This window comes from Tursiops truncatus, chromosome 12, assembly GCF_011762595.2.
Source record: "Tursiops truncatus isolate mTurTru1 chromosome 12, mTurTru1.mat.Y, whole genome shotgun sequence".
NCBI lineage: Eukaryota > Metazoa > Chordata > Mammalia > Artiodactyla > Delphinidae > Tursiops > Tursiops truncatus.
In genome coordinates, this window is record NC_047045.1 from 87160307 (window position 1) to 87173702 (window position 13396).

Consider the following 13396-nt stretch of genomic DNA (forward strand, 5'->3'; position numbering starts at 1 on the left):
GTGCATCTATGAGACGCTGTAAAGGGGTCCTTACAAGGGTCCTTACTTCACCGGAGATGTGCTGCCCACTGGCCTCCTGGACGGGGCGCTGCCGCCACCTGCTGGACGCAGGCTGCAGTCATGGGGCTCCAGGTGAGATGCCCCTGCATCTGGTCTGCCGGTGTGAGTGATGGGCGAGGAGGGGTGGCCGCACTGGACACCCCCATCAAAGGCTGCTGACAGCCTCGCCTTTGGGGAAAGCTTTCCCAACGAGCTGTCCTCGGTCACCCGCAGACCTGACTTCCAAGGTCAGGTCTCTGCCACCACGCAGAGACCCTCCACTGACCCACCGCATCTGGGGAGCAGGGGCTGCGGGGTGGCGGTTCTGGAGACGTTCATGACCTCGGTGGCCATCTCCTCAGACCCAGGGGCCACCTTCCTCTCAGCAGCATCTCCAAACGTGTCCTGGCCGGGGGCGTTCTCTCCCGGGGCTCATCCTCTGTGCTGCAGTGGGGGCCCCTCCTGCTCTACCCGCCCCCGCGACGCGGAGCTGCTCCCACTGGACTCTCTCCCTCCCCACGTGCCCCCCACCCAGGCCGCCTCCCATCCCTGGATTTCCGCCCCCCCCCCCCACCCACCACTTGCTGATGACAAGTCTGGAACTTTCCCCAAGGTTCTGGGCTCGCAGACAGACCTGTCTCTTGGATGTGCCCCCCAGATACCTCCACCGGGCCTCGAATTCCACACTGAACTTGACAAGTGCTCTGTCTTTCCCAGAGAGCTGATTTGCCCCGGCCTTTCTCTTCTTGATGACTGTTGCCTCTGCCCCCCGTGTTTACCAAGCCCGTTCCCTGGAGAGCCCCTGTTCCAGGCTATCTCCAGGCCCGCCGGCTCTGTCTCCCAGCACATCTCTGCATAGCGGGGCCCACTGCCCCTCAACCCACCACATCTTCTTTCACACAGACCATTGCAGTAGCACCATGGCCTGTCTTCTCACCCTCCCTTCTGCCTTCACACTGCAGCCCGAGTGGATTTGTAAACCCAAAGTGCATCCTCTCCGTTCCCTGCTTAACCCCTTTCGGTCACTGACCTTGCAGTTAGAAGACAATCCTGACTGCCCCCCCGCTGGGCCTGACATCCTGGACCCCATTGCCCCTACCCACCTCAGGCCCCTGTCACGCCCAGGGTCCCGGCCAGAGCTTGGCCCCCTTCCTCCCAAGGCCACGCCTTCCCTCCTTGGCACGGTTCTCTCCACCTGGATGGTCCTCGTTGGGCACGGATCACACTTGCTCATCCCGCCAGGTTTCCTTGAAAGGTGCCCTTCTTGGTGAGGCCTTCCTGACGTCTCTCCCTGACCCGGGTGGGTCCCCATGCATCCTCTTGGTGGCCTCCTAGCCTCTCACATTCCTTCCTCCGTCTGTCCTATGTATTTCACTTCTTAGAGTCTGTGCCCAACTCTAGACGAGCCGGCGTTAGGGCAGGATCGTGTCTGTCTCACCAGTGACGGCCAGTGTCTAGCACGTGGTTCCACACCCAAAGCGTGTTTGTCTAGTTAACACACAGAGGAAGACACAGATCTTAACACTTTCATACTCAAGTACCTTTTCTGCCCGACTCTCCCTGACTTCTGGGGCTGGGCTGCAGCTCTGATTCCAGTGCGCTGTGTGAAAAGCACACATTCTTCTGTTCAAATGGCAGAAGGTCCCCAGGGGCGGCCCTGTGGTCGGGGGGCCATTTTTCAAGTCCGTACCCTGTGCCTAGGAAGCCTGGCCTGTCGTCGGCACTTGGTTCCTAGCTTTGCTCTCCATAAATACTTTGGTCCCACTTGAAATGCCAGCATTGCTGTTCCGATTTGTCTGGGCAAGAGGGTGCAAGTCGCAGGCCCCGTGAGACCCAAGCTGCGTGTGGAGGTGGGACAGCAGACCCAGAGGAGCAGACGCAGAGCCCTCTGTGTGGGAATTATGACGACCCTCCTGTTAAGTCACAGCGGGGCTTCCTGCACCCTCACCTGCTGACTTTCATACCCTGTGCGCCCACCCTCGGGGCTGAAGGAATCTCTCGATGTCTCACACCTGAGGAAGAGACACCGGCCGGACACTCGCCAGGAACTTCGGCCCAGAGGTCTCTCCAGGCTGGTGACGGCCACCATGGCTACCAGGCAGCTGGGCAGGACCAGGAGGGGAGCAACCGCCTGTCACCAGCGCCCAGGAAGCCCCTTCCCATCTGCAGACACTCAAGCTGCTGTCCGGTGTGAAAGGGCAAAGAGCCCGTGAGTCCTCTGGTCAGAATTCACTGGACGTCCCTTCCATCACTTGCCCACTGAGGACGCAGAGTCCCTTTGTCTGCCTCTTTGCTGGTGAATCTGTTCACTTTTCTCAGTCTCCTCCCATCACACACACACCCCCACACCCCTTAAATGTCAGGTTGGGAATTTAATTTTCAAGTATTGCAACTGCTAAGTTACCATGGTCTCTAGGGAACTATGGTAACTTTCCAGGTAATTCTGCTACTGTGTTTTTATTGTTTTCTTCCTTTATCTTAACGGTGTTTACCTTTGTATTGGCAAAAGTAACAGCTAATGCATTTTTCTAGGCAGCCAGCTCTTAACATTTTAGGATGCTGCTGTTGGGAATCAAACTAAATGTTTTAGCCGTAGATTAAAGCTGTAATGCTTTTAATGTGTTGTGGGTAAAATGATATAATCACAGGAGAGTCCCAGGCTTGTTAATAAGAATAACAGGCTTGTTATTATGCAGCTGGACTGGAGTCTCAGAATCATAGAAGTATGATTGCATCAGAGTTCTAGTGAAAATGAGAAAAGTGAGTCATTAAAGACTTCGGGAACTTCTCCCACTTGACGTAGAAATTCGCGTTTAGAAACAAAAACAATGCATCGTGGCTGCCTGGAGGAATTATTTCCCTGAAACACATTTATTTTCTCTAGAACGGCCAGTGTGTTCACTCCCCAGTTTCCTGTTCAGGATTAAAGAAGGTTTCTTTTGCCTGTAGTTTTAATTTGGGAATAATTGCTATTATGAAATATACCTTTGTTGAGTTTTAATTGACAAAAACCTGCAGTTCAGCGCTGGTGATTGCATTTCATGCAGGTGCTGGATGGGGTTAGGATTCTGGCGAGACCTGGCCGCTTTTTTCTTGCTAAATGAAAAAAGGTGTCATACGAATGTATAGGTAACAGAGCAGTTCGAGCTTTTGTCCAGAGGTCAGAAACAAACCTACCTTCTGCGCTGAACATTCACGTTGAACAGGGCTGCACAAACATACAGCCGGATCCGATATAGGCTGAATCTAACAGAAACCAAATGCACGAGCTCTGGGGACTCTGGACTGTCTCCAGCACAGCCACAAGAAGACTGTAGAGAAAAGCCAGAGGCAGAGGGGTCTGAAGCGTGTCGGGGGAGAAACGAGGGCGTCGTAGGACAGGAGGACGCTCTGGATGAGAAGGGGACAGAGGCCCAGGTGAAGCCTGCAATTAAGAGCATGAAGAGATGTGAGTGAGAGAGACTGGGGGTGATGGAAACAGAAATAAAGGGATAAAAGCAAATCTTTTGAAGATCTGCACGGGCAGCCACCACTGAAATCGCTGCGTCTGCTAAATGGGAAGGTGGAGGAGAGCCCTCCTTCCCGAGGGACCGAGCAGGTGTGTGCGCAGATACAGGGAGGAGAGCCCTCCTTCCCGAGGGACAGAGCAGGTGTGTGCGCAGATACCGGGATGTTTTAGAGGAATCGACTCCGATGTCTGTGAGGGTGACAAGCCTGCAGCTCCCAGGGCTGCAAGCTCCGGTGGGTTTCTGTGTTCGGTCTGGGGGCAGAATTCCTCCTTCTCTGGGAAACCTCGGGGCTCTGTCTCTAAGGCCTTCTCCTGATTGGACGAGGCCCACCATGTTATGTGAGGGGTCTCCTTTGCTCACGACACTGACCTCGTCCACAGGCACCTTCTCGCAACAGCTGGGCTTGTGTCTGATGAGTCGCTGGGCACCACTGTCTGGCCAAGCGGACGCAGACAATTAAACATCACACTTACCCAGGAGGGGAAACTGAAAACTGCGTTTGAAACTCCGTGAGGTGTAGCTCAGGGTCTACGATGGCGTAAACGCTCGCTGGGACCAGGAAGGACACACACCGGCCGAGACGCAGGGACTGGTAGGTGAAACCCACCCGAGGAGTGGGGCTCCAACCCCACCGATGCCGGGGGAGTGTGCACCCAGGGCTGGCGGATCTGCCACTTTTCAAGAAGAGCTGAAAATCTGAACTTTTAAAAAGGTAGAGTCTTGGGTTTTTTTTTAACTACGTATAATATAAAGTCAGTAAAAATAACTTGTGAGTCAATCAAAAGCCTTCTGTGGGCTGAACGCAGCCCTTGGGCAGCTGTTAAAGAATTCTGAGGTGGAGAATGATTTAACCATCCAGACGCAGCAGCAGGCTGGAGAGCCACCTCCCAGGGCCGTCAGATTGCTGCAGTGATGGTGCAGTGCACAGCCGGTGACCGGGGCAGCGGCTGTGCAGGGCCCCTGAGGTCTGGGCCCGAAACCCCGTCCCTTCCTCCCTCTCTCTCCCCCCGTTCACTGCACACAGATCTGTGTCCTCCCCTCTCTGAATCTCCGTCTGCCAGGGCTGCCTGGGCGTCTAGGATCAACAGGAATCCTCTGGAACACAATATCCTGCCGTGATCTCCCTTTACAGGATCAAGAAACTGCTGAGGATGTCACGTAAAATGTCACAGAACGAAGACAGTTGTCTGGTCCGTGCAAAGTGGCCCATTGGGCAAACCGTCCCATTTGAATGAAAGTGTGGAAAGCATCCTGTGCTGCTTGTCAGGGGCTGGACCTCGGGTAGAAGATTCCATTGTGTTCCCTGACAGCCCAGCCTGGGGCCAGGAGCGGCCCTGGGAGGAGGGGGGGTCTGGGGGGTCGGGGGGTCTCAGCTCCACCCAGCCCTTTGGCACACTCAGGTGCCTGTTCCCGCATGACTTCTGGTGACACCTCCGCATCCGGGGAGCAGGCGCTGTCTGGAAGTGCGGCCCCCAGGGCTCACCAGGACGGACACTAGAGCACCCCGAGGTGTAGAAAGGAAGGCGGGGCCCTAAGGAGGTCGGCGCCCTCTGTTATTCTTTTTTTTTTTAACATCTTTATTGGAGTATAATTGCTTTACAGTGGTGTGTTAGTTTCTGCTTTATAACAAAGTGAATCAGTTATCCATATACATATGTTCCCATATCTCTTCCCTCTTGCATCTCCCTCCCTCCCCACTTCCCTATCCCACCCCTCCAGGTGGTCACAAAGCACCGAGCTGATCTCCCTGTGCCACGCAGCTGCTTCCCACTAGTTATCTACCTTACGTTTGGTAGTGTATATATGTCCATGCCTCTCTCTCACTTCATCCCATCTGATGCTGTTCTTGATTAGAACACTTAAGAAAAAAGTTCCGTGTTATCATATACTTTTCCAGTAAAATACGTGAAAGGGAGATCTTGTAGCAGTTTTGGTGACTATCACGTGCATTTGTAAGTTTTCATTTAAGATATTCTCCAAAAATCATCTTAGTTCCCTCTGTCTGTAGATGTGATGCTGTTTTATTCACTCCTTAGGGAAAGGAGGACTGAGCCTGACCCAACCAGGACCCCGAGCTCAGTGTGTCCAGACGTGTGGGACCAGGAGGTTTTATCACGCTGAGCATCTCAGAGGACCCCCCAATCTCACTGGGCACACACTTGCATCACCTCCTCGCTGCAGACGTGCAAACAGCGTGGCCATGCGGCTCTAGGGGGGCAGTTGGAAGCCGTAAGTGGAGAAGCTGGAATTCCAGCCTGAGAACACCTGAGCTCTTCACGCACCATCTGCCGAAGCACATTGCTTCCTGTTAGTTCTTCGGAAATCCGAGGTCTTGCCTTCCGTTATCCTCTGCTTACTACAGCTCACACTTCCAAGCATCCCACTAGGTTTCTTCTGGGTGCCTGGGTTTGACTGGCCTTTTGGTGGCCTTTAAGACAAGCTCTCTTTGCAGGATGTTTCCAGAAGTCTCCACAAGGGGCACGTGATACTTTTGGTGGACAACGAGCAGGGCTGACGGGGTTAAATGCTGGCATGGGATCACGGGTGCCTCACACCCTCCCGCGCATCCCCCTTGCCAACCCTTAGTGGGAACTTCTCCCCCCGCCCCGAGGTCTGCGGGAGATTCTTCTCTTCTTAGCGCATTTCATTTTGTCCTTGTCTTCTTGTCGGGTGACCCGAGGTGCGGGAGTGAGATGCACATCTTTCCCGGGGACTGATGGCCAGGACAGGGGGAGGGAGGGGGCCACAGCTGCAGACTCATCGGGGAGCCCTCGGGAAGCCGCTGTGATTGGTCATAGCTTCAGGTCAGCCACGTGGGAGGGTTGACACCTCTCGACTGCTGCAAGTCAGGGCTGTCGTCTCTTCCCAGACAGCCTGGTACCAGCACACGGCTGCATAGAAGTGGGTCCAGTACTGGCCGGCAAAACTCGGCTCAGCACGCCCTGTGTGTGCGAGTGTAGACCATCTACACCCTCAGACCACCTGCCCGATTAGTGGAAAGCCTGTCGGATTACAGAGGAAGAGAAGATAAAAGAGCCCGGACCACGGAGGAGCGTCTGTAACCCCACGTGAGAGGGAGAGGCCACGGGGCCGGGCTGGCGTGTGCGGCAGAGAGAGGCGGGCAGAGACTGGGCTGTGCGTGCCGGGTGGAGGAGGGGAAGGGTGTGAAGTGGGACGGCGCCTCGCACGTCCCCGTTCTCCTTTTTTCTGATCACGGCCCACAGACTGCTGTCCTGCAGGGGCCGTTTCACTGAAGACCCCATGACATCGAGCGTGGATGGGTAAGGACATGGCCCTGGGTGGTCAGCCGTCCTCCCAGCCATCCTTCCAGGACAGGGTCGTCGCCCTCACTTTTCAGATGAAGATGTAACCTCCACAAGGTGATGTGCCTGAGGTCCCTTGGCCAAAGAGCAGCAGGGCTGAGCTCCAGCCGAGGCCGAAGGACTCCCAGCTGGACGGCAGCCTGTCTGGTCCTGACTTCAGAGCCGAGGGCACGTCCGGCGTCTGTGGCTGGGATTTGGGAGAGGAGTGGCGTGACTCTACAACCAGGGGACGGCTTCTCTGACCATCCCCGGTGCACTTGTCCTCAGGCCTATGGTTTCAGTGAAAAAGAGCCTTAGAGACAGACACTGTGTGAGATCTCGGTGGGTTAGAGAACAGTGCAGCCACAAACGAACTCATGGTGGGCCTGGGTCTGGTGCTCCGGGATCCGGGCACAGGGATGTCTTCTTCTTAGTCTCTGACGTTATCAAGCATTTCCCGATTTTCAAAGAAGCATTTCTCTACTTCACATCCATTAGGATGGCTACTCTAAAAAACAAACAAACAAACAAAGAAAAAACAAAACCAGAAAACAACAAGTGTTGGCGAGGGTGTGGAGAAATTGGAGCCCTTGCACTGTTGGTGGGAGTGGAAACCGGTGCAGCCGCTGTGGAGGCAGTGTGGAGGGTCCTCAAACAACTAAAGCTAGAATTAGCATATGACCCAGTATTCCTCTTCTGCGTACCGACTCAAGGGAACTGAAACCAGGGTCTTGAAGAGATATTTGCACACCCATGTTCATAGCAGCGTTAGCCACAAGAGCCAAGAAGAGGAAGAAACCCACGTGTCCACTGACACCCATGGATAAATGGAACGCAGTGCATTCGTGCAGTGGACAATTATCCAGCCTTAAAAAGGAAGGAAAGACTGACACAGGCTGCAGCATAGACGAAATCCGAGGACGTCATGTGCAGTGAAATAATCATTAAGAAAAAAGCCAAGTACTGTCTGCTTCTACGTATGTGAAGTTTCTGGAGGAGTCAAATCCATAGGGACAGGAAGGAGGGGGTGAGGGAGGAGCTGGGGGAGGGGCAGGGGCGCTAGTGTTTAATGGGGACAGAGTGTCAGTTTGGGACGATAAAAACGTTCTGGAGATGGACGGTGTCGATGTTGCACAATGGTGTGAAGGTACTTAGTGCCGCTGAACTGTACGCTTAAAAACGGGTAAGATCGTACATTTTACCCCAGTTTTATAAAAGAGACATTTTGAGGGTGACATTTTGTTTGTGGAGGGGGTGTTCCCGTGAGCACGGGCGGTGTGCTCGGGAAGCCTCTGAGAGGCACGTGATGCATTTCCCAGTTCCCGCCGAGGCCACGGCCAAACACGGTATCCGTTCACCATCCCGGCCCTTAGATAAATCAAAATCGTTGCCTGAATTCTTGGCAGAAGTTATTATGAAAATATAGAGGAAAAACTTTTCTCCATTAAATGTGCAAATTATATTTTCCTTTGTATTGTGTTTCCCTAGAAGATTCTTTACGATACAATTTTAAGTTTGCCTCTGGATCTAGTGTTTCAAAGTGAATTTTCTTTTTAAAAAACCTATTAAATAGTGGATAAAGTGAACTTTTTAACTTTAAATCTGGTCGATTTGTTTATGTGTTTATTCCACAGTTATTAAGCGTCTACTGTGTGCCGGGCCCCGTGCAAGGAGCTGACTGGGTGGGGAGAGCAGACGTGAGGCCCACGGGAGGCCTTTGGGCTGAGTTGAGTCAGGCGCTATGCTGGGGTCTGGCTGGGGCATGTCAGAGGTAGGTCCCGGAGGCTGGACCTGAGTGGCGGGTAGGGATTCCCAGGACAGAGACTGGAGTGTCCCGGACAGCACACCGGCACCTGCAGGGTGTGTGCAGGGAGGGCTCAGTGGCCTCTGCTGGATTTTGGAAAGAAAATGGCGTAGATGACCAGGATTTTGAAACAGGGATGGCATTATCTGAATAGGGAGAGAAATGCACCACTCACACGAAGATCTGGGCTCCTGAATATGTCGGGATTAAGACAGTTCTGCGATGCGCAGGCCTGGCAGCCAGGGCTGGGTACCTGCTGTCTTACAAGAAGCGAGTCACACGGGAAAAGAAACCAAAATCTGCTACTGGGAGCACATAGCTGTGGTTCTGAGGCCCATCGTGTACTCTTTAATCACACTTTCATTTTGAGTCTTTTCGTTTTCTCAGAGAAAATAATTTGGAGAAGTCGAGAACCTTGTCACTCTACGTCTTTAAAGAAGACAACTGTCTGAGTGCAGAGCTGGTGTCTTGGACGGGAGTGACAGGACAGGGTGACCAAAACATCCTCAGAGATGGGTGTTCAGAGGGTCCTGAAGCTTCCACTACAAAGCATCGTCCTTTCCACAGAATCCTTGGAAAATATGCAGAAAAGAATTACTAGGAAGAAAGAATAGTAATAAAGCTTTGACCTAGCAGAGCTGCTTGACACCCAGTCCACGAGGCTCTGTGTTGAGGGTGCACTGGCGAAAAACTGTGTCTGCAAAGGGCCCACAGACTGTTGGAGACATAAACAAAGATCAGGGAATAAACCTATCGCTTGGAAACAGCAAAGTAACACCCACTGAATATGGTCGTGTACAGGCTCTGTGCCCAACAGAGTTTTATGTATTATTTGGTCTCCACAATAATCCCGTACGGTCTGTTGTTATTATCCCCATTTTATGGAAGAGGAAAGCTCAGAGTGGTTCGGTGAATTGTCCCGGGTCACAAAGCAGGGAAGTGACCAAGCAGGATACTGACCCAAAGGCCCTGACCGTGGCCAGTAACCCAGGGACTCTCAGCCCTGGCTGCACAGTAATGGGATTAATGAGGGGCCTTTGAACCTACCCATGTCTCCCAGATCAACCGAGTCAGGCCACCCCGGGGTTAGCCGAGACATGGGGGGTTTCAGGAGCTCCTGGAACCCACAGCGAGTCCAGAAGAAGGTCAGTAAGAGCCCGAGAGGCAGTAATGCTGTGAGGAGACCTCCCCGTTTCACCAGGCAGAGCCGCTGGCCGTAGCATCGTGGAGGGAGCCAGGCAGGACCGACCGTGCGTGGGAAGCATTCGTGTCCAGTGTTCGCCAGCAGGCCTGTCTAGACAACCACATGAGCTGGCTTTGCCCCACCTAAGGGCGCCTGATGTCTGTAAATGGGTACATGCTTTCAGGGTGTGGAATTTACTTGTGTAGGGAGTAAAGAATCTAAATGTCATCAGCAGGAAAATGGTTAAGAAACAGCTTCTGGGAAGATGATTAGGTCATCAGTAATGCTTACGGGGAATTTATCATAATATGGAAAATATTTATATTAAATGTTGGATTTTTTTAAAAGGATCATTAAAAATTGTATATGCAGTAAGATCAAAGGAAGAAAAATGGAGACATTTCTTTTCTTTGAAAGGGAAGAAACACAGCCTAGAATGTTCCCATCAGAGAATTTTATTCGACCTCTTTGCATCTCATCTGGTCACATTTCCCTTCTAAGCCCTTTGAAATTCTGTTCACTAAGGAGGAAATAAAACCCGAGAAAATAGCACAATGCTGCTGATGGGACCCTCACTCCCCTGGGGACACTGGGCACATTATACTGGTGTCAACAGGGTCTACATCCTTCAGAAGCACAATAGTGGGGGGTCACACCACATTTCAAGTCTGGTTCTGGTAAAAGGAACCTACCCGGGAGGCAAACAGCTCCGGGAGAGGGTGAGGATTTGCCCTTTTCTATTGCCTAATGCCAGCAGTTTTAACCTTAACTATTACAGCTATCGTAGGACTACCTCCTGGGAAAAGCAGAGGTCTCTCCCTGGGGGCAGTACAGGTGCAGCTCCAGGTGAGGCTGCCTGGTGTGGGCTGCATGGGACCCTGTATTACACGCAGACCCCGGTGAGTCCCTTTGGGGGAGAGCACAACCGCCTTGAACAGAGAGTGAGAGAGAAGGCAGACAGGAAGCGGACTTTCTAAATCCTTTGTCACCAGCATGAGCTACAAATTCGGGACATAATTTAAGAAGAGTGAGAGGAAAAGATGCAGCCCTTGTTGGTGTCCAGGGGCTGCGCCCACCCTCCCTGCAGTGGCCTTGAACCCGGGCTGGTCCCTAGCTGCTGTCCTCAGGAGTTGCCATTGGGTGGAAATCACCATTTCACATGCAAATTGGTATCTCATACTGTGTGTTTCTCCCAGGAGGCTTAAAGTACAGTGATTTTTTTTAGAGCAGGGGAAGCAGATTGAGTTCCAAAAGTATTCAGACATTCAAACTTAAAAAAAAGTACTAGAAGCAATTTTGAGACGTTTAGTAGGAAAGTATTCCTTATAATAAACGAGGGCACTGACTGTGTTGTCTTGGAGGTAATGTGTAAAGTCTGTGCAGGTGAAGCTCAAGTTTACCATCAGTTGTGAGCTAAGAAGAACCGAGCTCAGGACTTACACCCTGCGGAACCTGTTTTTAGACCCAAAGCCCCACTTCCCCATGTCAGTTGCCACAAGTCTGTGCAGTAGGTAGAAAAAGAGCATAGAGTTTTTGCATTTTTTGCATTCAAGCATAGAAGGATAAAGTGACTTGCCGACACCAGAGTCAGGACCGCGTCTGCCACGCCGCCTTCCACCACCTTCCGCGTCGCCGGTCCACCACCTTCCACGTCACCGGTCCACCACAGCATCTTTTTCCAGCTATGACTGTGTCGTAGTCATTTAGTGATTGAACCTGCATGGGAATTGTGTAAAGGCTCTGCTCGCTCATTTTGGTGAACTGCTCTGCAACACAAAATAGCTGAAGGAAATCCTGGTAAACAGCAGTGACACGTGCTGAAGTTGCGTTCAAGCTTGTAGTGCAGAATCTTAACTAACCATCATGACTGCTCAGCGCCCCCCGGGTAGCTGTCGTGGACGTGAGGTGGGGAGCTGGCCATCCTCAGGAGTAAGAATCTCTGAGCTCACAGCCGGGAGCCTCTGCTTCCTGCTTTCGGGCCCTGAGGGTGAGGGTGTAGAAGAGCTTGCGGTAGGAGCGTCTGAAGGCGGGGTTCGAGAAGCAGTACACCACGGGGTTCAGCACGCCCTGCAGGTAGGTGAGGCTGCCGGTCACGTCGGCGGCGTGGACCATGGAGCTCAGGACCCCGCAGCTGAGCGCCCCTCGGAAGATGGCCAGTAGGATGCGGGCCAGGAAGCTGGGCAGAAAGCACAGCGTGAACAGCACCCCGACCATGGCCACCAGCGCCTGGGCCCTCTGCAGCTTGGGCTGCTTGTGTGGGTCCCGGAGCCGCTTCTGGAGAGTCCTGATGACGCCGGCGCTGCAGAACAGGATGAGGCCGAAGGCGAGGATAAACTGGAGGAAGGAGAGGGCTTCCTGCCAGACGAGGCTGAAGGAGGACTCCGTCCTGGGCTCGGAACTGGGGCACTCGGCCTCAGAGAGGAACACGCTTTGGTGAGTGAGGGCTGCCGTCACGAGCCAGACCAGGACCGAGATCCCCCAGGCCGCCCGCACAGACAGAAGGTTGACTTTGAGCCGCGAGTGGACCACCCGGAGATAGCGGTCCAGGGCCACGGCGGTGAGGAAGGCGACACCCGCCCCACGGCACAGGGACCGCAGGAAGAGCATCCCTTGGCAAGACGCACGTCCCAAGCCCCAGGTCTTCTGCCGCAGGTAGAAGGCGGCGTGAAAGGGCAGGCAGGCAGCCAGCAGGAGGTCTGCTAGGACCAGGTTGAACAAGTAGACGGCGTAGGGCTTCCACACCTTCAGACGGAAGAAGAAGGTCCAGAGCGCCACGGCGTTGCCCAGCGTGCCCAGGCAACACTCCAGCAGCAGCAGCAAGGCCGTGCTCACCTCCGCCGCGTAGCTGTGCGCCACCGAGCAGTTGGGTGGCAGCATGTGGCCAAGTCCCCGCCGCGGCCGAGCCTGACGCAGCGGAGCACAGGGACGCAGGCCCGAGTTCGTTCTCTTTCCCGCAGACGGACAGAAAGCACACTGACCAGCATCGAATAAAGTCAAAGGCAAACTAAAATTTGTCTGTGGAAAGAGGATTGGGGCAGAGGGAAAAAACCTCTTGCAGTTTTGTTTTGCCCTGAAAGCAGGGAAATTGTGTTTCACTTCCCACATCTGGCATTAAACTGAAGCCCTAGTGTCCTGAGAGTGTCCGCGTGAGCACGGCTCTCCATCCACAGCTGTCACTGAAGGGGCTTGAGAAGTTTGGGAAGACTTGCTGTCTATAAAGTTAAAATAATGATGGAAACAAATAGATGGTTCTCAAGTCTGCATTGTTTTCCGGTAGATCTGGTCCCGCATTCCCCTCGAAGAGGGTATGGGGTGGGGGGGGCCTGGCCATTTTGTAGTTGCCCATTTTCACCTGTCCTTTCGTTTTGTTAGATTTGATTTTCTGCTGAGGAGGCTTCCCTGACCAGGGATGGAGCCCGTGCGCCCTGCAGTGGAAGCTCGGAGTCCTAACCGCTGGACTCCCGGGGAAGTCCCTGCTCAGCCTGGTTCGGGCTTTGGAATCAAATGGACTCTGGTTCTACCTGGTCTCTCCACTTAGCAGCAATGTGGGGTGAATATG

At 53.4% G+C, this 13396-nt stretch overlaps 1 protein-coding gene across 1 annotated transcript; it reads right to left on the reverse strand.

The window, feature by feature from the left end:
• Nucleotides 1-10304: 10304 nt before the first annotated feature.
• GPR31 (G protein-coupled receptor 31) lies at nucleotides 10305-12721 on the reverse strand. The gene has a single exon (XM_004324290.4). The coding sequence runs from the start codon at nucleotides 12712-12714 to the stop codon at nucleotides 11761-11763; it is 954 nt and encodes a 317-aa protein (XP_004324338.1). The 5' UTR covers nucleotides 12715-12721; the 3' UTR covers nucleotides 10305-11760.
• Nucleotides 12722-13396: the final 675 nt, after the last annotated feature.